General features: G+C 59.7%; 1 protein-coding gene across 3 annotated transcripts in view; it reads right to left on the bottom strand.

Moving 5' to 3' along the window:
* The window catches only part of LOC119966356 (V-type proton ATPase 116 kDa subunit a1-like), a 228052-nt gene that overhangs the window by 49230 nt on the left and 157746 nt on the right, over nt 1-21076 (bottom strand). For all 3 annotated transcript variants that reach the window (XM_038797882.1, XM_038797883.1, XM_038797884.1), the window contains one exon: nt 7377-7495. In XM_038797882.1, the coding sequence (XP_038653810.1) occupies nt 7377-7495 (119 nt within the window). The remainder of the gene's footprint in view (nt 1-7376; nt 7496-21076) is intronic.

Genomic DNA, 21076 nt, shown 5'->3' with positions numbered 1-21076 from the left:
TTGGATGTGGAGAAAGCATTTGACAGAGTGGAGTGGAGGTATCTGTTTGTTGTACTGGAGAAGTTTGGGATTGGGCCTAAGTTTGTGGCTAGGGTAAAATTGCTATATAAGGATCCAATGTGGACGAATGAGATGCAGTTGGAGCACTTCCCACTAATGTTTAAGATATGGTTTTTTGGAGCAGCTTGTGGTAGAGCCCACGAGGGAACAGGCAATTCTGGATTTGGTGATGTGTAATGAGGCAGACTTGATTAGGGAACTTAAGGTGAAGGAACCCTTAGGGAGCAGTGACCACAATATTATAGAATTTATCCTGCAGTTTGAGAGGGAGAAGCTGCAATCAGATGTAACGGTATTACAATTAAATAAGGGTAACTACAAAGACATGAGGGAGGAGCTGGCCAGAGTTGATTTGACAAGGAGCCTAGCATTTCATTTCATTTTCAGGGAAGACAGTGGAACAGCAATGGCAGGAGTTTTTGGGGGTTATTCAGGAGGCACAGCAGAAATTCATCCCAAGGAGGAGGAAACATGCTAAGGGCAGGACAAGGCATCTATGGTTGACGAGGGAAGTCAAGGACAGCATAAAAGCCAAAAAAAAAAGCATACAAAGTGGTGAGGATTAGTGGGAATCTAGAGGATTGGGAAGCCTTTAAAAGTGAGCAGAGGACTACTAAAAAAAAGCAATAAGGGGGGGGGGGAGAAGATGAAATATGACTGCAAGCTAGCTAGTAATATAAAATAAGATAGGAAGAGTTTTTTCAATATATAAAAGGTGAGAGGCAAAAATAGACATTGGACCACTGGAAAACGTGGCTGGAGAAGTAATAATAGGAAACAAAGAAATGGCAGACAAACTGAATACAGTAGTTACTTTGCATCAGTCTTCACGGTGGAAGACACCAGTGGGATACCAGAGCTCCAGGAGAATCATAGGGCAGAGGTGAGTGCAGTGACCATTACTAAGGAGAAGTTTCTGGGGAAACTGAAGGGTCTGAAGGTGGATAAGTCACCTGGACCGGATGGACTACACCCCAGGGTCCGAAAGAGATAGCTGAGGAGATAGTGGAGGCATTGGTGGTGATCTTTCAGGAATCACCGGAGGTAGGAAGGGTCCCAGAGGACTGGAAAGTATCTAATGTAACACCACTGTTTAAGAAGGGAGGGAGGCAGAAGACAGGAAATTATAGGCCGGTTAGCCTGACTTGGTAAGATTTTAGAATCTGTTATTAAAGATGAGATTGCGGAGTACTTGGAAGTGCATGGTAAAATAGGACTGAGACAGCACGGCTTTGTCAAAAGGAGGTCATGTCTGACAAATCTGTTAGAGGTCTTTGAGGAGGTAACAAGGATGTTAAACAAAGGAAAACCAGTGGACGTGATTTATTTAGATTTTCAGAAGGCCTTTGACAAGGTGACTCACAGGAGATTGTTAAATAAGTTAAAAGCCCATGGTGTTCAGGGTAAGATTCTGGCATGGATTGAGGATTGGCTGACTGGCAGAAGGCAGAGAGTGGGAATAAAGGGGTCTTTTTCAGGATGGCAGCCGGTGACTAGTGGTGTGCTTCGGGGGTCAGTGCTGGGACCACAACTTTTCACAATATACATGAATGATCTGGAAGAAGGAACTGAAGGCACTTTTGCTAAGTTTGCAGATGATACAAAGCTCTGTAGAGGGACAGATAGTATTGAGGAAGCAAGGGGACTGTAGAAGGAATTGGACAGTTTAGGAGAGTGGGCAATGAAGTGGCAAATGAAATACAATGTGGAAAAGTGTGAGGTCATGCACTTTGGAAGGAGAAATTTAGGCTGAGACTATTTTCTAAATGAGGAAATGCTTAGGAAATCAGAAGCACACAGATGGCGTTGTTCATTCTGCACTTTGGAGACCTGGTTGTTGCCAATGGGTGGGGGCACGGTGGCGTCGAGTACTGTTTGTGTTATGAATAAAAATATTTTTTTTAAACACAAGAACAGAAACACCTAACGATTATGGCAGGAGGAATGAATTAGGAAATTTCAACAGAAAATGAAACCCAGAAATGCCCAGGGTGTAGCCAATCAGAGTTTTAGTTGTGATTAGAAATTCCATTATGCAATAAACTGTTCTAAGAGATATAATAGGATGTTTGAAACCAAAGGTGAGACAGAAGACTATGAGGGAGATATTGACCAAAGAGAAGGCATTATCGTAGCAACAAGAAGTTTCATCCAGTGATGAATGTGCTGGCGGCAGAGTCCTTCAATTGTACTGTATTAGACAGCAGATGGAGATCTACGGTATATTGATCTGTTACCTGGTTGAAATGTTACCTGGACTCTAAGTGACAAAGATCGGAACAACGTTAAGGAATTTGGATGTTCCGCGAGTTTCAGATTTGGGGATAATACCCTTAAATCACTGAAAAGAGTAGTGATTCCTTGTTGCCGGAAGGAATCGTTTTATCGGCACAGATGTTATATCGAGCGAAATATTGTTACTATTGATCTGACCACTGACGAAGAAAGCACATATGAAAATTGTCATGGAAAACTGTGAACTTGCAATTTACTCAATCTGGACACTTCCATTATTGAATCCTAATGTTTCAGTAAAGAAATTATGGAAGTACTATTAGCATCAGACTACCGGAGTTTAGAAGACAAAATGTTGATTTTGTGAAAGTTACGTCAGAAATTTGCCCATTCATCTTCCCAAAAGATTAAAATTTATTCTCAGGGATGCGGGTATAAGAGATGACAAATGCTCCAAACTTACAGAACAGATTAACGAGAGATGTGGGGCTGGATTCTCCGTTGCCCAACGCAGATATTGTAATTGGCAATCAGGCGGAGAATCCACACCTGTAGTGATCTCTGTATGTGCATATATAAGGGGTTAATGTGTAATCAGTAGAATCAGATGATCACTAGAGGGCAGTGCTAACAGGCGTATAAAAGCAAGCTCGTGCTGTTCCCCGCTCTCTTTTGGGTGTACTGTGATGAGAGGACATGACTGTAGATTAGCTCAGTGTTAGTGTAGTTAAACATAGTTACTGTATTTAGATCTTGTTAACCTTATTGCCAGTTTTAATATTAAAGTAAAGAACTCACAAAATTATTGTTTTAGTTACTCAATAAATCTTTTGTTACTACTGGACACTTTGAGTCTTTTTCATCAAAATGCCTTCTCGGAAGTGGCGTAATCGCATTGTGCGCCATGCGCCTTTGCAACCGAGTCTGCAGCCGCGACCCGAGTTTCCCAAACGGCAGGACCACATTAGAAATACGCTGTCGGGAATTCGGCTGGTCGGGGATGGAGAATAGTGGGGCAGGCCTCAGGCAATGGCCTAGGGTGGTGATGCGGAGAATCAGACCCCTGTAGTTCGAGATAGCATAATTTAATGTAGTAACCTTATACTTCAGGAATACATACAAATCTTATTTAGTAGTGTTAATAAATTAGTTTTGTTAGTTAACAAGCTTGTTGTTCTTTGTTCAACACTACAATTCCAAGCCATCCAGGTAAAGCAAAACGGGAAACAACACAGCACTCACCCACCCTCCGGCTGTGGATATGTCCCTGGAGCTGTGTCCCATCTCCTGGGTGTTCGGGAGTTACGTGTGTGGTGTTGCCTCCCAGATGCTAAGTCGCCCACCCACCCATGGGGATCCACTTGGCATGTGTAAAGTGCTCACTTAACCATGATTGCCAATTCCCTATCAGCAATATCCTTCAGTCGCATGGCCAGAAGCCTCGGCAGTCGGTGTGGGTTATGGCTGGTTGTTGGGTCAGACGGGCAGGGACAAGGGTTGCCCCCGGAATGGGTACACATAATCGAGGGGTTGGCATGGTGGTGCCATGGACGGTTGCCTGCTGGTTGCCACCCAACAACCCCCCCACCTCCTATGGAGGCCCACCCCTGTGAAGGGTCCCCCACCCCAGCCGACGGTCCCTCATCCCCCCACCCCCACCCCCCACCCCCCACCGAGCACTGGGGTGGCAAGCCCAGCACCCCCGGGGTCTTTGTCTGTGAACAAAGATTTTAAAAAAAATTTAGAGTACCTAATTATTTTTTCAAATTAAGGGGTAATTTAGTGTGGCCAATCCACCTACCCTGCACATCTTTGGGTTGTGGAGGTGAAACCCACGCAGACACGGGAAGAATCTGCAAACTCCACACGGACGGTGACCCAGGGCCGGGATTCGAACCCAGGTCCTCAGCGCTGTAGGCAGCAATGCAAACCACTGTGCCACCGTGCTGCCCTCCTGTGAACAAAGATGGCTGCTCACCTCCTCGGCTTCCCACAGAAGCCCTTCTGCCAGGTATATGTTTTTCAAAAGGGCCACTACTCGGCGCCGGTGTGAGCACTTGCTGGGGAGCCATTCAATGACACGAGGCAGTTGGATATGGGGTTTCTCCCTTTAATTGTATGGAAATTGGGCTTTGTGGTGATAATTGGTTTCTTGCCACACCACGGCGAAATTCCAAATTTGCCTATGGGAGCGGGCGGTTGCATCGCAAACTAGTTGCCGGCTGGCATGGTTCTTGTTTATGGCCTCTCCCGATGTTCGGAAGCCTTGTTTCGCTTCAGCGAGAGCGTAATGAGGCCGGAGAATTGTTCCTTACAGGGGGTGGCATGGTGGCACAGTGGTTAGCACTCCTGCCTTACAGCGCCAGGGACCTGTGTCCATTCCGACCATGTTGACTGTGTGATGTTTGCAAGATCTCCCCGTGTCTGCGTGGGTTTCCTCCGGGTGCTCAGATTTCCTTCCACAGTCCAAAGATGTGCAGGTTAGTTGAACTGGCCATGCTAAATTGCCAGTGTCCAAAACTGATGGACTGGATTCTCCATTTCTGCGGCTAAGTGCCGGCACCAGCAGACCCTGTGTGGTCTTTAACAACCAAAATATCGGTGTGATTCCAGGACCGGTGAGGGGCTAGCACCGACGCCGAGATTCTCCCGCCTCCTGTGCCGAAAACGGCTGGAGATTGTCTGGAATCTGGGCCGCGCATGTGAACGGCTGATGGCCTACAACGAGCGTGCCGTACATCATGGCGCTGGTCGTGCACGACCCCAAACCGCCAACTGTAACTCCAAACCCCATGCCCGGGACACCCCCTGACCACCTCCCACCAGTCCCCTCAGCCCTCGTAAAAGCCCGCCCAGCCAGCGGCACGGATCCCGGCCAAGTGTGGCAGTGTTGGACACAGTCCGCAGACACCATGCCAGCTTCACGATTTGTGTGATCTGTCATGGCCCGCACCGTTGGGAACTTGGCCCATGAAATGAAATGAAATGAAAATGAAATGAAATGAATGAAAATGAAATGAAAATGAAATGAAAATCGCTTATTGTCACGAGTAGGCTTCAATTAAGTTACTGTGAAAGGCCCCTAGTCGCCAAATTCCGGCGCCTGTCCGGGGAGGCTGGTACGGGAATCGAACCGTGCTGCTGGCCTGCTTGGTCTGCTTTAAAAGCCAGCGATTTAGCCCAGTGAACTAAACCATCGGGGGGCAGAGCATCACGGGTGGGCCGGCCGGTGACACGGCAACGTTGTTGCAATAGCATGTGGCACGCGTCATGATGACGCCAGTTTGGAGGGGTCGGAGCATGGCTGACTTGCGTCAAACCGGCGCCCGCCCCGATTTCGGCGTCGGAGCCCATTCTCTGCCCGATCGCCGGCTGAACACAATTTTGGCATCAGGCAACGGAGAATCGTGCGCGATGTGTCGGTTAGATTAAGGGGCTATTAGGATAGGGCAGGGGACTAAACTTGGGTGGAATGCTCTTTCAGAGAGTCGGTGCAGACTCGATGGGCCGAATGCACGGTAAGGATGCTATGATTCTATGATCTGTACTTTGGTGAAACTATAAAAATCAGGATGGGAGAGAAATTTCTGTGTGGTGGAGTGGAAAGTGGAAACTCCTGGTGTAGGTATGCCCCTTCAATGGCTCAGCTGTCATTAAGGGGTGAGTGGAAGACCACTCCATAAAAATCATGACGGAAAAAGAATTCAGAGATAGAATAAAAGCTGTATTAGTATTAATTTGAATGATATTAATTCTGAGCAATCTTTGCTATTGTTGCATGTGTAATACTAAATCCTATAGGCATGTGGATTATGTGGAATTAACATTTGTATGTGAAACAAATGTTTACTTATATACTAATTGCTCAATGTGGACACTACGACACATGAATTAAACAAATTAATTACAGCACAAACTGATGAAACAGAATCAGCATGTGATGCCAGAGCCTTTGATTGGAATGGCAAACAAGGAAAGGAAACTTTTGAAAAATCTGCCTCCTCAACACTAGGTGGAAACCATGCACTGCAAGTTCACATCAAGTTTTAACTTGATAATAACAGCACTATTTTCTCATGGAGAATTTGTAGTGATCAAAGTCAAAAAGGTCAATGGGGGTGGGGAATGAAAAATTTTCCCACAATTGTTACTCAAGTCAGTTTTAGGTAGTAGATATTAAGGGCGCGAACTCCCTGAATGGGAAGTCTTGTTGCACGCAATGAGGCGGGTGTTTCTCGGCACTCAGAGTCCCGAGATAAACCACACTATCAAACAGCTGTTTAGGTAGATTGGGGGCCTTAGCGGGGAACGTATGGCCAATGCTCCACTTAGCCCCATTTCCTGCTGTGAGGAGCTCCGCTCTCAGGAACTTCTCAGTGCAGGATGGCATCCCGACTTTGCGACTTCCCGACACGATCCGCAAACCCCAAATCACCGATAAGCGGGGTACTCAACTCCCACCACACATCCCCAATCTGCAGGGTGGGAAATTGCCAGCTTGGTACTCTGGCAGTGCCCCATGGCACCTTGGCAGTGCCAGGCTTGCATCCAGGAGCCACTCCCAGGGTCCCAGCCTGGCATCAGCAGTACCAGGATGCCACCCTGCCCAGAGGGTATGCCCTTGGGGGCCTCCAATCTTCTGGGAGACCCCCACAAGTGCCATTCTGTCTTGTCACCATTTGTGGAAACTGGAACTGAATGGCGCAGAGATTTCCACGGCGAGGGAGTCAGATCCGACGCCTTTGGTAGATCGTGGAGAGCATATTAGAGTGAGACTAGCTGTGCCACTCTAATATGCAGATTTACTAAAAGATGAGGCATAATGGGCGGGATTCACATCGCGACGCCTTGTGAGACCGTGTGAGTGCGTTAATGAAAGTGTTAATGAAAGTAAGCAATCTCTTTACAGCTGAAAGATCTCAGATGCTTTTGACAAAGAAGCAAGGACCACTGAAAAGTCAGAATTTAAGTTCTTTTTAAATGCAACAGAGTAATTGGACAACTGAAGCCATGAGATTCTTAAGCAATCTCTTCATTTTCTATCTGCTGTTTACAAGTTGCAGCCAGGGCTCTGTACTTACATGTGGTTCAGTAAACTTAGCGTGACTCCAAAAAGCATGTGAATGACCCCCAGGATGACTGACATCTTCATCTTGTAGGAGTTCAGGAACGTTAGCTTATTTACAGCAATGTTCCATATCTGAGAATAAATAACAATGAAGCTTAACATCTGTATTGAGAGCATCATTAGTTTTGGGTCTTAAAGAATTTTTGGATGATGAAAATATTTTATAAATGGATGGGAGTAGCAGTTTTTAAGAGTCAGATCCAAATTACAAGACACTATCAGAATCAAAAGCAGTTGAGGAAACTAAAGTGGCGCTGTTTAGGTGACACCAAAGTTTGGTTTTAAAAGATGCTGAAGGAATGAGATATGTTAAGTAATGAAATTAAAAATGCTCGGAAAATGCTGGCTGTGTGAGGGCGGTCTGGCTGTGTGAGGGTGGTCAGCCTGTGTGAGGGCTGTCTGGCTGTGTGAGGGCGGCCAGCCTGTGTGAGGGCGGGCTGGCTGTGTGAGGGGGGTCTGGCTGTGTGAGGGCGGGCTGGCTGTGTGAGGGGGGCCTGGCTGTGTGAGGGCGGTCTGGCTGTGTGAGGGCGGTCTGGCTGTGTGAGGGGGGCCTGGCTGTGTGAGGGCGGGCTGGCTGTGTGAGGGGGGTCTGGCTGTGTGAGGGCGGGCTGGCTGTGAGGGCAGTCTGGCTGTGTGAGGGCGGCCAGCCTGTGTGAGGGCAGTCTGGCTGTGTGAGGGCGGTCTGGCTGTGTGAGGGGGGTCTGGCTGTGTGAGGGCGGCCTGGCTGTGAGGGGGGTCTGGCTGTGTGAGGGCGGCCTGGCTGTGTGAGGGCGGTCTGGCTGTGTGAGGGCGGGCTGTGTGAGGGCGGTCTGGCTGTGTGAGGGGGGTCTGGCTGTGTGAGGGCGGCCAGCCTGTGTGAGGGCAGTCTGGCTGTGTGAGGGTGGGTCTGGCTGTGTGAGGGGGGTCTGGCTGTGTGAGGGCGGCCAGCCTGTGTGAGGGCAGTCTGGCTGTGTGAGGGCGGTCTGGCTGTGTGAGGGGGGTCTGGCTGTGTGAGGGCGGCCTGGCTGTGTGAGGGGGGTCTGGCTGTGTGAGGGGGGTCTGGCTGTGTGAGGGCGGCCAGCCTGTGTGAGGGCAGTCTGGCTGTGTGAGGGTGGGTCTGGCTGTGTGAGGGCGGCCTGGCTGTGTGAGGGCGGTCTGGCTGTGTGAGGGCGGCCTGGCTGTGTGAGGGCGGCCTGGCTGTGTGAGGGCGGCCTGGCTGTGTGAGGGGGGTCTGGCTGTGTGAGGGCGGTCTGGCTGTGTGAGGGCGGCCTGGCTGTGTGAGGGCGGCCTGGCTGTGTGAGGGGGGTCTGGCTGTGTGAGGGCGGCCTGGCTGTATGAGGGGGGTCTGGCTGTGTGTGGGCGGCCTGGCTGTGTGAGGGCGGCCAGGCTGTGTGAGGGGGGCCTGGCTGTGTGAGGGGGGTCTGGCTGTGTGAGGGCGGTCTGGCTGTGTGAGGGTGGGTCTGGCTGTGAGGGGGGTCTGGCTGTGTGAGGGCGGGCGGGCTGTGTGAGGGCGGTCTGGCTGTGAGAGGGCGGCCTGGCTGTGTGAGGGCGGCCTGGCTGTGTGAGGGGGGTCTGGCTGTGTGAGGGGGGTCTGGCTGTGTGAGGGCGGGCTGGCTGTGAGGGGGGTCTGGCTGTGTGAGGGCGGTCTGGCTGTGTGAGGGGGGTCTGGCTGTGTGAGGGCGGCCTGGCTGTGTGAGGGCGGCCTGGCTGTGTGAGGGGGGTCTGGCTGTGTGAGGGCGGTCTGGCTGTGTGAGGGCGGCCTGGCTGTGAGGGCGGGCTCTGGCTGTGTGAGGGGGGTCTGGCTGTGTGAGGGCGGTCTGGCTGTGTGAGGGCGGGCTGGCTGTGTGAGGGCGGGCTGGCTGTGTGAGGGCGGCCTGGCTGTGTGAGGGTGGGTCTGGCTGTGTGAGGGCGGGCTGGCTGTGAGGGGGGTCTGGCTGTGTGAGGGCGGGCGGGCTGTGTGAGGGCGGTCTGGCTGTGTGAGGGGGGCATGGCTGTGTGAGGGGGGTCTGGCTGTGTGAGGGGGTTCTGGCTGTGTGAGGGGGGCCTGGCTGTGGGAGGGCGGCCTGGCTGTGTGAGGGCGGCCTGGCTGTGTGAGGGGGGTCTGGCTGTGTGAGGGGGGTCTGGCTGTGTGAGGGCGGGCTGGCTGTGAGGGGGGTCTGGCTGTGTGAGGGCGGCCTGGCTGTGTGAGGGCGGGCTGGCTGTGAGAGGGCGGCCTGGCTGTGTGAGGGCGGCCTGGCTGTGTGAGGGCGGGCTGGCTGTGTGAGGGCGGGCTGGCTGTGTGAGGGGGGTCTGGCTGTGTGAGGGCGGTCTGGCTGTGTGAGGGGGGTCTGGCTGTGTGAGGGGGGTCTGGCTGTGTGAGGGCGGTCTGGCTGTGTGAGGGGGGTCTGGCTGTGTGAGGGGGGTCTGGCTGTGTGAGGGCGGTCTGGCTGTGTGAGGGCGGTCTGGCTGTGTGAGGGCGGCTAGGCTGTGTGAGGGGGGTCTGGCTGTGTGAGGGGGGTCTGGCTGTGTGAGGGGGGTCTGGCTGTGTGAGGGGGGCCTGGCTGTGTGAGGGGGGTCTGGCTGTGTGAGGGGGGCCTGGCTGTGTGAGGGGGGTCTGGCTGTGTGAGGGGGGTCTGGCTGTGTGAGGGCGGCCTGGCTGTGTGAGGGCGGTCTGGCTGTGTGAGGGGGGTCTGGCTGTGTGAGGGGGGTCTGGCTGTGTGAGGGGGGCCTGGCTGTGTGAGGGGGGTCTGGCTGTGTGAGGGGGGCCTGGCTGTGTGAGGGGGGTCTGGCTGTGTGAGGGCGGTCTGGCTGTGTGAGGGCGGCCTGGCTGTGTGAGGGGGGTCTGGCTGTGAGGGCGGCCTGGCTGTGTGAGGGGGGTCTGGCTGTGTGAGGGCGGTCTGGCTGTGAGAGGGCGGCCTGGCTGTGTGAGGGCGGTCTGGCTGTGTGAGGGCGGCCTGGCTGTGTGAGGGGGGTCTGGCTGTGTGAGGGGGGTCTGGCTGTGTGATGGGGGTCTGGCTGTGTGAGGGCAGCCTGGCTGTGTGAGGGTGGGTCTGGCTGTGTGAGGGGGGCCTGGCTGTGTGAGGGTGGGTCTGACTGTGTGAGGGGGGTCTGGCTGTGTGAGGGCGGCCAGGCTGTGAGAGGGGGGTCTGGCTGTGTGAGGGGGGTCTGGCTGTGTGAGGGCGGCCTGGCTGTGTGAGGGCGGCCTGGCTGTGTGAGGGCGGCCTGGCTGTGTGAGGGCGGTCTGGCTGTGTGAGGGCGGCCTGGCTGTGTGAGGGCGGCCTGGCTGTGTGAGGGCGGCCTGGCTGTGTGAGGGCGGCCTGGCTGTGTGAGGGCGGCCTGGCTGTGTGAGGGCGGTCTGGCTGTGTGAGGGGGGTCTGGCTGTGTGAGGGGGGTCTGGCTGTGTGAGGGGGGTCTGCCTGTGTGAGGGCGGCCTGGCTGTGAGGGCGGCCTGGCTGTGTGAGGGCGGCCTGGCTGTGTGTGGGCGGTCTGGCTGTGTGAGGTCAGTCTGGCTGTGTGAGGGCGGCCTGGCTGTGTGAGGGGGGTCTGGCTGTGTGAGGGGGGCCTGGCTGTGTGAGGGGGGTCAGCCTGTGTGAGGGCAGTCTGGCTGTGTGAGGGGGGTCTGGCTGTGTGAGGGGGGTCTGGCTGTGTGAGGGGGGTCTGTCTGTGTGACGGCGGCCTGGCTGTGTGAGGGCGGCCTGGCTGTGTGGGGGGGGGCCTGGCTGTGAGGGCGGGCTGGCTGTGTGAGGGGGGTCTGGCTGTGTGAGGGCGGTCTGGCTGTGTGAGGGTGGGTCTGGCTGTGTGAGGGCAGTCTGGCTGTGTGAGGGGGGCCTGGCTGTGTGAGGGGGGTCTGGCTGTGTGAGGGCGGCCTGGCTGTGTGAGGGGGGTCTGGCTGTGTGAGGGGGGTCTGGCTGTGAGAGGGCGGCCTGGCTGTGAGAGGGCGGCCTGGCTGTGAGGGCGGTCTGGCTGTGTGAGGGGGGTCTGGCTGTGTGAGGGCGGCCTGGCTGTGTGAGGGCGGCCAGCCTGTGTGAGGGCGGCCTGGCTGTGAGGGCGGTCTGGCTGTGTGAGGGGGGTCTGGCTGTGTGAGGGCGGTCTGGCTGTGTGAGGGGGGTCTGGCTGTGTGAGGGCGGTCTGGCTGTGTGAGGGCGGCCTGGCTGTGTGAGGGCGGTCTGGCTGTGTGAGGGCGGTCTGGCTGTGTGAGGGCGGTCTGGCTGTGTGAGGGGGGTCTGGCTGTGTGAGGGCGGTCTGGCTGTGTGAGGGGGGTCTGGCTGTGTGAGGGCGGCCTGGCTGTGTGAGGGGGGTCTGGCTGTGAGGGCGGCCTGGCTGTGTGAGGGGGGTCTGGCTGTGTGGGGGGGGGACCTGACTGTGTGAGGGGGGTCTGGCTGTGAGGGCGGCCTGGCTGTGTGAGGGGGGTCTGGCTGTGTGAGGGCGGCCTGGCTGTGTGAGGGCGGTCTGGCTGTGAGAGGGCGGCCTGGCTGTGAGAGGGCGGCCTGGCTGTGTGAGGGCGGCCAGGCTGTGTGAGGGGGGCCTGGCTGTGTGAGGGCGGCCTGGCTGTGTGAGGGCGGTCTGGCTGTGTGAGGGTGGGTCTGGCTGTGAGGGCGGCCTGGCTGTGTGAGGGCGGCCAGCCTGTGTGAGGGCGGCCTGGCTGTGTGAGGGCGGCCTGGCTGTGTGAGGGGGGTCTGGCTGTGTGAGGGGGGTCTGGCTGTGTGAGGGGGGCCTGGCTGTGTGAGGGGGGGTCAGCCTGTGTGAGGGCAGTCTGGCTGTGTGAGGGGGGTCTGGCTGTGTGAGGGGGGTCCGTCTGTGTGAGGGTGGGTCTGGCTGTGTGAGAATGGTCTGGCTGTGTGAGGGGGGTCTGGCTGTGTGAGGGGGGTCTGGCTGTGTGATGGGGCCCTGGCTGTGTGAGGGCGGCCAGCCTGTGTGAGGGCGGCCAGCCTGTGTGAGGGCGGTCTGGCTGTGTGAGGGGGGTCTGGCTGTGTGAGGGGGGTCTGGCTGTGTGAGGGCGGCCTGGCTGTGTGAGGGCGGCCTGGCTGTGTGAGGGGGGTCTGGCTGTGTGAGGGCGGTCTGGCTGTGTGAGGGCGGCCTGGCTGTGTGAGGGCGGTCTGGCTGTGTGAGGGCGGTCTGGCTGTGTGAGGGGGGTCTGGCTGTGTGAGGGCGGCCTGGCTGTGTGAGGGTGGTCTGGCTGTGTGAGGGCGGCCTGGCTGTGTGAGGGGGGTCTGGCTGTGTGAGGGGGGTCTGGCTGTGTGAGGGGGGTCTGGCTGTGTGAGGGCGGCCTGGCTGTGTGAGGGGGGTCTGGCTGTGTGAGGGGGGTCTGGCTGTGTGAGGGCGGGCTGGCTGTGTGAGGGGGGCCTGGCTGTGTGAGGGGGGTCTGGCTGTGTGAGGGGGGTCTGGCTGTGTGAGGGGGGCCTGGCTGTGTGAGGGCGGCCTGGCTGTGTGAGGGGGTTTATGGCTGTGTGAGGGCGGTCTGGCTGTGTGAGGGCGGCCTGGCTGTGTGAGGGCGGGCTGGCTGTGTGAGGGGGGTCTGGCTGTGTGAGGGGGGCCTGGCTGTGTGAGGGCGGTCTGGCTGTGTGAGGGGGGTCTGGCTGTGTGATGGGGGTCTGGCTGTGTGAGGGCGGTCTGGCTGTGTGAGGGCGGCCTGGCTGTGTGAGGGCGGTCTGGCTGTGTGAGGGGGGTCTGGCTGTGTGATGGGGGTCTGGCTGTGTGAGGGCGGGCGGGCTGTGTGAGGGCGGTCTGGCTGTGTGAGGGGGGCCTGGCTGTGTGAGGGCGGTCTGGCTGTGTGAGGGGGGCCTGGCTGTGAGAGGGCGGGCTGGCTGTGTGAGAGCGGCCTGGCTGTGTGAGGGGGGTCTGGCTGTGAGGGCGGGCTGGCTGTGTGAGGGGGGCCTGGCTGTGTGAGGGGGGTCTGGCTGTGTGAGGGCGGCCTGGCTGTGTGAGGGCGGTCTGGCTGTGTGAGGGCGGCCTGGCTGTGTGAGGGCGGTCTGGCTGTGTGAGGGGGGTCTGGCTGTGTGAGGGTGGGTCTGGCTGTGTGAGAGCGGCCTGGCTGTGTGAGGGCGGCCTGGCTGTGTGGGGGGGGCCTGGCTGTGAGGGCGGCCTGGCTGTGTGAGGGGGGTCTGGCTGTGAGGGCGGGCTGGCTGTGTGAGGGCGGTCTGGCTGTGAGAGGGCGGCCTGGCTGTGAGAGGGCGGCCTGGCTGTGAGGGCGGCCTGGCTGTGTGAGGGCGGTCTGGCTGTGTGAGGGCGGCCTGGCTGTGTGAGGGCGGCCAGCCTGTGTGAGGGCGGTCTGGCTGTGTGAGGGCGGGCTGGCTGTGTGAGGGCGGCCTGGCTGTGTGAGGGGGGTCTGGCTGTGTGAGGGGGGTCTGGCTGTGTGATGGGGGCCTGGCTGTGTGATGGGGGCCTGGCTGTGTGAGGGCGGCCAGCCTGTGTGAGGGCGGCCAGCCTGTGTGAGGGCGGTCTGGCTGTGTGAGGGGGTCTGGCTGTGAGGGGGGTCTGGCTGTGTGAGGGGGGTCTGGCTGTGTGAGGGGGGCCTGGCTGTGTGAGGGTGGGTCTGACTGTGTGAGGGGGGCCTGGCTGTGTGAGGGCGGCTTGGCTGTGTGAGGGGGGTCTGGCTGTGTGAGGGCGGTCTGGCTGTGTGAGGGCGGTCTGGCTGTGTGAGGGCGGCCTGGCTGTGTGAGGGGGGTCTGGCTGTGTGAGGGCGGCCTGGCTGTGTGAGGGCGGTCTGGCTGTGTGAGGGGGGTCTGGCTGTGAGGGCGGCCTGGCTGTGTGAGGGGGGCCTGGCTGTGTGAGGGGGGTCTGGCTGTGTGAGGGGGGTCTGGCTGTGTGAGGGCGGTCTGGCTGTGTGAGGGCGGCCTGGCTGTGTGAGGGCGGTCTGGCTGTGTGAGGGGGGTCTGGCTGTGTGAGGGGGGTCTGGCTGTGTGAGGGCGGTCTGGCTTTGAGGGCGGTCTGGCTGTGTGAGGGGGGTCTGGCTGTGTGAGGGCGGCCTGGCTGTGTGAGGGGGGCCTGGCTGTGTGAGGGGGGTCTGGCTGTGTGAGGGGGGTCTGGCTGTGTGAGGGGGGTCTGGCTGTGTGAGGGGGGTCTGGCTGTGTGAGGGTGGGTCTGGCTGTGAGGGCGGCCTGGCTGTGTGAGGGCGGCCTGGCTGTGAGAGGGCGGTCTGGCTGTGTGAGGGGGGTCTGGCTGTGTGAGGGCGGCCTGGCTGTGTGAGGGGGGTCTGGCTGTGAGGGCGGCCTGGCTGTGTGAGGGGGGTCTGGCTGTGTGGGGGGGGGGCCTGACTGTGTGAGGGGGGTCTGGCTGTGAGGGCGGCCTGGCTGTGTGAGGGGGGTCTGGCTGTGTGAGGGCGGCCTGGCTGTGTGAGGGCGGTCTGGCTGTGAGAGGGCGGCCTGGCTGTGAGAGGGCGGCCTGGCTGTGAGGGCGGCCTGGCTGTGTGAGGGGGGTCTGTCTGTGTGAGGGGGGCCAGCCTGTGTGAGGGCGGCCTGGCTGTGTGAGGGCGGCCTGGCTGTGTGAGGGCGGCCTGGCTGTGTGAGGGGGGTCTGGCTGTGTGAGGGGGGTCTAGCTGTGTGAGGGGGGCCTGGCTGTGTGAGGGGGGTCAGCCTGTGTGAGGGCAGTCTGGCTGTGTGAGGGGGGTCTGGCTGTGTGAGGGGGGTCTGGCTGTGTGAGGGGGGTCTGGCTGTGTGAGGGGGGTCTGGCTGTGTGAGGGCGGTCTGGCTGTGTGAGGGGGGTCTGGCTGTGTGAGGGCGGCCTGGCTGTGTGAGGGGGGCCTGGCTGTGTGAGGGGGGCCTGGCTGTGTGAGGGGGGTCTGGCTGTGTGAGGGCGGTCTGGCTGTGTGAGGGCGGCCTGGCTGTGTGAGGGGGGCCTGGCTTTGTGAGGGCGGTCTGGCTGTGTGAGGGGGGCCTGGCTGTGTGAGGGCGGCCTGGCTGTGTGAGGGGGGTCTGGCTGTGTGAGGGCGGCCTGGCTGTGTGAGGGGGGGTCTGGCTGTGTGAGGGCGGGCTGGCTGTGAGGGGGGTCTGGCTGTGTGAGGGCGGTCTGGCTGTGTGAGGGCGGCCTGGCTGTGTGAGGGCGGCCTGGCTGTGAGAGGGGGGCCTGGCTGTGTGAGGGCGGCCTGGCTGTGAGGGGGGCCTGGCTGTGTGAGGGCGGGCTGGCTGTGAGGGGGGTCTGGCTGTGTGAGGGCGGTCTGGCTGTGTGAGGGCGGCCTGGCTGTGTGAGGGCGGCCTGGCTGTGAGAGGGGGGCCTGGCTGTGTGAGGGCGGCCTGGCTGTGAGGGCGGCCTGGCTGTGAGGGCGGTCTGGCTGTGAGGGGGGCCTGGCTGTGTGAGGGCGGCCTGGCTGTGTGAGGGGGGCCTGGCTGTGAGGGGGGTCTGGCTGTGTGAGGGGGGCCTGGCTGTGTGAGGGCGGGCTGGCTGTGTGAGAGCGGCCTGGCTGTGTGAGGGCGGGCTGGCTGTGTGAGGGCGGCCTGGCTGTGTGAGAGCGGCCTGGCTGTGTGAGGGGGGTCTGGCTGTGAGGGCGGGCTGGCTGTGTGAGGGGGGCCTGGCTGTGTGAGGGGGGTCTGGCTGTGAGGGCGGCCTGGCTGTGAGGGCGGTCTGGCTGTGTGAGGGCGGCCTGGCTGTGTGAGGGCGGGCAGCCTGTGTGAGGGCGGTCTGGCTGTGTGATGGCGGCCTGGCTGTGTGAGGGTGGGTCTGGCTGTGTGAGGGCGGTCTGGCTGTGTGAGGGCGGCCAGCCTGTGTGAGGGCGGCCTGGCTGTGTGAGGGGGGTCTGGCTGTGTGATGGGGGCCTGGCTGTGTGAGGGCGGCCAGCCTGTGTGAGGGCGGTCTGGCTGTGTGAGGGCGGTCTGGCTGTGTGAGGGCGGCCTGGCTGTGTGAGGGCGGTCTGGCTGTGTGAGGGTGGGTCTGGCTGTGTGAGGGGGGTCTGGCTGTGTGAGGGGGGTCTGGCTGTGTGAGGGCGGTCTGGCTGTGTGAGGGGGGCCTGGCTGTGTGAGGGCGGTCTGGCTGTGTGAGGGTGGGTCTGGCTGTGTGAGGGGGGTCTGGCTGTGTGAGGGGGGTCTGGCTGTGTGAGGGCGGTCTGGCTGTGTGAGGGGGGTCTGGCTGTGTGAGGGGGGTCTGGCTGTGTGAGGGCGGTCTGGCTGTGTGAGGGCGGCCAGCCTGTGTGAGGGCGGCCTGGCTGTGTGAGGGGGGTCTGGCTGTGTGAGGGCGGTCTGGCTGTGTGAGGGGGGTCTGGCTGTGTGAGGGCGGCCTGGCTGTGTGAGGGGGGTCTGGCTGTGTGAGGGCGGCCTGGCTGTGTGAGGGCGGCCTGGCTGTGTGAGGGGGGTCTGGCTGTGTGAGGGGGGTCTGGCTGTGTGAGGGGGGCCTGGCTGTGTGAGGGGGGTCAGCCTGTGTGAGGGCAGTCTGGCTGTGTGAGGGGGGTCTGGCTGTGTGAGGGGGGTCTGTCTGTGTGAGGGTGGGTCTGGCTGTGTGAGGGGGGTCTGGCTGTGTGAGGGGGGTCTGGCTGTGTGAGGGGGGTCTGGCTGTGTGATGGGGACCTGGCTGTGTGAGGGCGGCCAGCCTGTGTGAGGGCGGCCAGCCTGTGTGAGGGCGGTCTGGCTGTGTGAGGGGGGTCTGGCTGTGTGAGGGGGGTCTGGCTGTGTGAGGGGGGTCTGGCTGTGTGAGGGGGGCCTGGCTGTGTGAGGGGGGTCTGGCTGTGTGAGGGTGGGTCTGGCTGTGTGAGGGCGGGTCTGGCTGTGTGAGGGCGGTCTGGCTGTGTGCGGGGGGTCTGGCTGTGTGAGGGGGGTCTGGCTGTGTGAGGGGGGTCTGGCTGTGAGGGGGGTCTGGCTGTGTGAGGGCGGCCTGGCTGTGTGAGGGGGGTCTGGCTGTGTGAGGGTGGGTCTGGCTGTGTGAGGGCGGTCTGGTTGTGTGAGGGGGGTCTGGCTGTGTGAGGGTGGGTCTGGCTGTGTGAGGGGGGTCTGGCTGTGTGAGGGCGGTCTGGCTGTGTGAGGGGGGCCTGGCTGTGAGGGCGGCCTGGCTGTGTGAGGGGGGTCTGGCTGTGTGACGGCGGCCTGGCTGTGTGAGGGTGGGTCTGGCTGTGTGAGGGCGGTCTGGCTGTGTGAGGGCGGCCTGGCTGTGTGAGGGGGGCATGGCTGTGTGAGGGCGGCCTGGCTGTGTGAGGGCGGCCTGGCTGTGTGAGGGGGGTCTGGCTGTGTGAGGGCGGTCTGGCTGTGTGAGGGGGGTCTGGCTGTGTGAGGGGGGTCTGGCTGTGTGAGGGCGGTCTGGCTTTGAGGGCGGTCTGGCTGTGTGAGGGGGGTCTGGCTGTGTGAGGGCGGCCTGGCTGTGTGTGGGGGGTCTGGCTGTGTGAGGGCGGCCTGGCTGTGTGAGGGCGGCCTGGCTGTGAGGGGGGTCTGGCTGTGTGAGGGCGGTCTGGCTGTGTGAGGGTGGGTCTGGCTGTGTGACGGCGGCCTGGTTGTGTGAGGGCGGTCTGGCTGTGTGAGGGCGGTCTGGCTGTGTGAGGGCGGTCTGGCTGTGTGAGGGCGGTCTGGCTGTGTGAGGGCGGGCTGGCTGTGTGAGGGCGGTCTGGCTGTGTGAGGGTGGGTCTGGCTGTGTGAGGGCGGCCTGGCTGTGTGAGGGGGGCCTGGCTGTGTGAGGGCGGTCTGGCTGTGAGGGGGGTCTGGCTGTGTGAGGGCGGTCTGGCTGTGTGAGGGTGGGTCTGGCTGTGTGACGGCGGCCTGGCTGTGTGAGGGTGGGTCTGGCTGTGTGAGGGCGGTCTGGCTGTGTGAGGGCGGCCTGGCTGTGTGAGGGCGGCCTGGCTGTGTGAAGGCGGTCTGGCTGTGAGAGGGGGGTCTGGCTGTGTGAGGGCGGTCTGGCTGTGTGAGGGCGGTCTGGCTGTGAGAGGGCGGCCTGGCTGTGTGAGGGCGGTCTGGCTGTGTGAGGGGGGTCTGGCTGTGTGAGGGGGGTCTGGCTGTGTGAGGGCGGTCTGGCTGTGTGAGGGGGGTCTGGCTGTGTGAGGGCGGCCTGGCTGTGTGAGGGAGGCCTGGCTGTGTGAGGGGGGTCTGGCTGTGTGAGGGGGGTCTGGCTGTGTGAGGGCGGCCTGGCTGTGTGAGGGCGGCCTGGCTGTGTGAGGGGGGCCTGGCTGTGTGAGGGGGGCATGGCTGTGTGAGGGGGGCCTGGCTGTGTGAGGGCGGGCTGGCTGTGTGAGGGCGGTCTGGCTGTGTGAGGGCGGCCTGGCTGTGTGAGGGCGGTCTGGCTGTGTGAGGGCGGTCTGGCTGTGTGAGGGCGGCCTGGCTGTGTGAGGGGGGTCTGGCTGTGTGAGGGGGGCCTGGCTGTGTGAGGAAGGTCTGGCTGTGTGAGGGCGGCCTGGCTGTGTGAGGGGGGTCTGGCTGTGTGAGGGCGGCCTGGCTGTGAGAGGGCGGCCTGGCTGTGTGAGGGCGGGCTGGCTGTGTGAGGGAGGTCTGGCTGTGTGAGGGCGGCCTGGCTGTGTGAGGGGGGTCTGGCTGTGTGAGGGGGGCCTGGCTGTGTGAGGGCGGTCTGGCTGTGTGAGGGCGGTCTGGCTGTGTGAGGGGGGTCTGGCTGTGTGAGGGCGGCCTGGCTGTGTGAGGGCGGTCTGGCTGTGAGAGGGCGGCCTGGCTGTGTGAGGGCGGTCTGGCTGTGTGAGGGCGGCCTGGCTGTGTGAGGGCGGCCTGGCTGTGTGAGGGGTGTCTGGCTGTGAGGGCGGGCTGGCTGTGTGAGGGGGGTCTGGCTGTGTGAGGGGGGTCTGGCTGTGTGAGGGCGGTCTGGCTGTGTGAGGGGGGTCTGGCTGTGTGAGGGGGCTCTGGCTGTGTGAGGGGGGGTCTGGCTGTGTGAGGGGGGTCTGGCTTTGTGAGGGCGGCCTGGCTGTGTGAGGGGGGTCTGGCTGTGTGAGGGCAGTCTGGCTGTGTGAGGGGGGCCTGGCTGTGTGAGGGGGGTCTGGCTGTGAGGGCGGGCTGGCTGTGTGAGGGTGGCCTGGCTGTGTGAGGGGGGTCTGGCTGTGAGGGCGGGCTGGCTGTGTGAGGGCGGCCTGGCTGTGTGAGGGGGGTCTGGGTGTGAGGGCGGGCTGGCTGTGTGAGGGGGGTCTGGCTGTGTGAGGGTGGTCTGGTTGCGACATCTGTCACTCCATTGATCGCAAGGGTTGATTAAGCTGATCTGGCTGGCTAGGTGGGTGTCACCCTTCCCTCACAGCTCCATGTGCGCCCCTCCCGAAGCTCAGCGCAGAGGATAGGCCCTGAGAAGAGGACCGCTCTGCTGGTCTAGGCTATATTGGGGTGGTATGGTGGCACAGTGGTTAGCACTGATGCCTCAGAGAGACAGGGACGTGGGTTAAATTCCGGCCTCAGATGACTGTCTGTGTGGAGTTTGTACGTTCTCTCCCTGTCTGCTTTAGTTTCCTGCATGTGCTCCGGTTTCCTCCCACAGTCCAAAGATGTGCAGGTTAGGTGGATTGCTCATGCTAAATTGTCCACAGTGTCCAAAGATTAGGTGGGGTTATGGGGTTGCAGGGTCCCGCTGGCGTAGATTGGTGCAAGTCCTGAGAAACGGAAACCTGACAGCTTGCAGTTCAAGGGTTGGCAAGGGGGTGAGTACCCTCATTACAAATGCCTCCAGGGTGCCGATGGAGGGCCTGTGGTGGGCTGAAGCAGCTCAGCTTGAGGGTCTTTCCTGGGATGGGGGTCATTTGGCTGCTCTTCCTATCTGCAGCCTTTAAATCCTGTCTGCCAGTATCTCAAAAATATAGTTCTGTAATAATAAAGTGAAGTTTTCCTCCCACAGTCCAAGGATCTGCGGGTTAGGGGGATTGGTTATGCTAATGTGTCCTTGGTGTCCAAAAAGATTAGGTGAGGTTACTGGGTTATGGGGATGGGGTGAATGTTTGGGCTTTGGTGGGTGCTCTTTCCTAGGGCCAGTGCAGACTTGATGGGCTGAATGGCCTCCTTCTGCACTGTAAATTCTATGATTCGATGAATTTCATGCACTATTGCAATTTGCAAGCTTTCTGATTGAAGGGTCCAGGCAGTTTCAAAGGGAGGATTAAGATTGGTTATTTATATCGCTTTACAGGGATCCATTAATTCAGAGGAGCGACTGGTTTTCTAACCACAGTACTTTTTTGAAAGAGACTGTCGCTTTATTCTCAAGTGCTGATCAGGGGTGCTGAGGGGGGGGGTGGGGGGGGGGGAACTGAGGAAGTGCTGCAGCAATACTCTGAGATCGCTGTTCATTTTAAATAGAGTTCAGGTCCCGCCCCTCACTGGTCCAGCGAGAACCCCTATGCTGCATTGAATAGCAGTGAAAGCCCGATTAAGGGTAACATTTTTTCCATGTGCCATTAAATGGCCACCAATGGGAAGCACTCCGGTTTTCCTGCTGGCAGGGCACTTAATCACTGGTGGGGTGAATTGCGCCCATTGTGTTCCTGGGCAAACAATGCTCCAGGTGCATAAAACTAGTCCCCGAGTACTCTAACTTTTAATTTAATTTATTGTGTTGGAATTTGTCGAATGCATAATTGAGGTAAAATGCAGAGTACCGTGGATAAGATATCTGTTAAGTGTCTAAATAATAATAAATGTACAAAACTGTCAAATGCCTTTTAGTAGTGTAGCATTACATTTCTGACAATTATTTGGAAGGTTAATCCTAATTTCCAGACTGCGAGGTTGTAAGGTAGGGTGAGGGTGGGGGGGGGGGGGGGGGGGGGGGGGAGAGAAAGGGCATAAAGAACAGCATTCTTTGATCTCTGAA

The sequence above is a fragment of the Scyliorhinus canicula genome, chromosome 5 (assembly GCF_902713615.1).
Source record: "Scyliorhinus canicula chromosome 5, sScyCan1.1, whole genome shotgun sequence".
Taxonomy (NCBI): Eukaryota; Metazoa; Chordata; class Chondrichthyes; order Carcharhiniformes; family Scyliorhinidae; genus Scyliorhinus; species Scyliorhinus canicula.
This window is presented reverse-complemented; position numbering and strand designations above follow the sequence as displayed.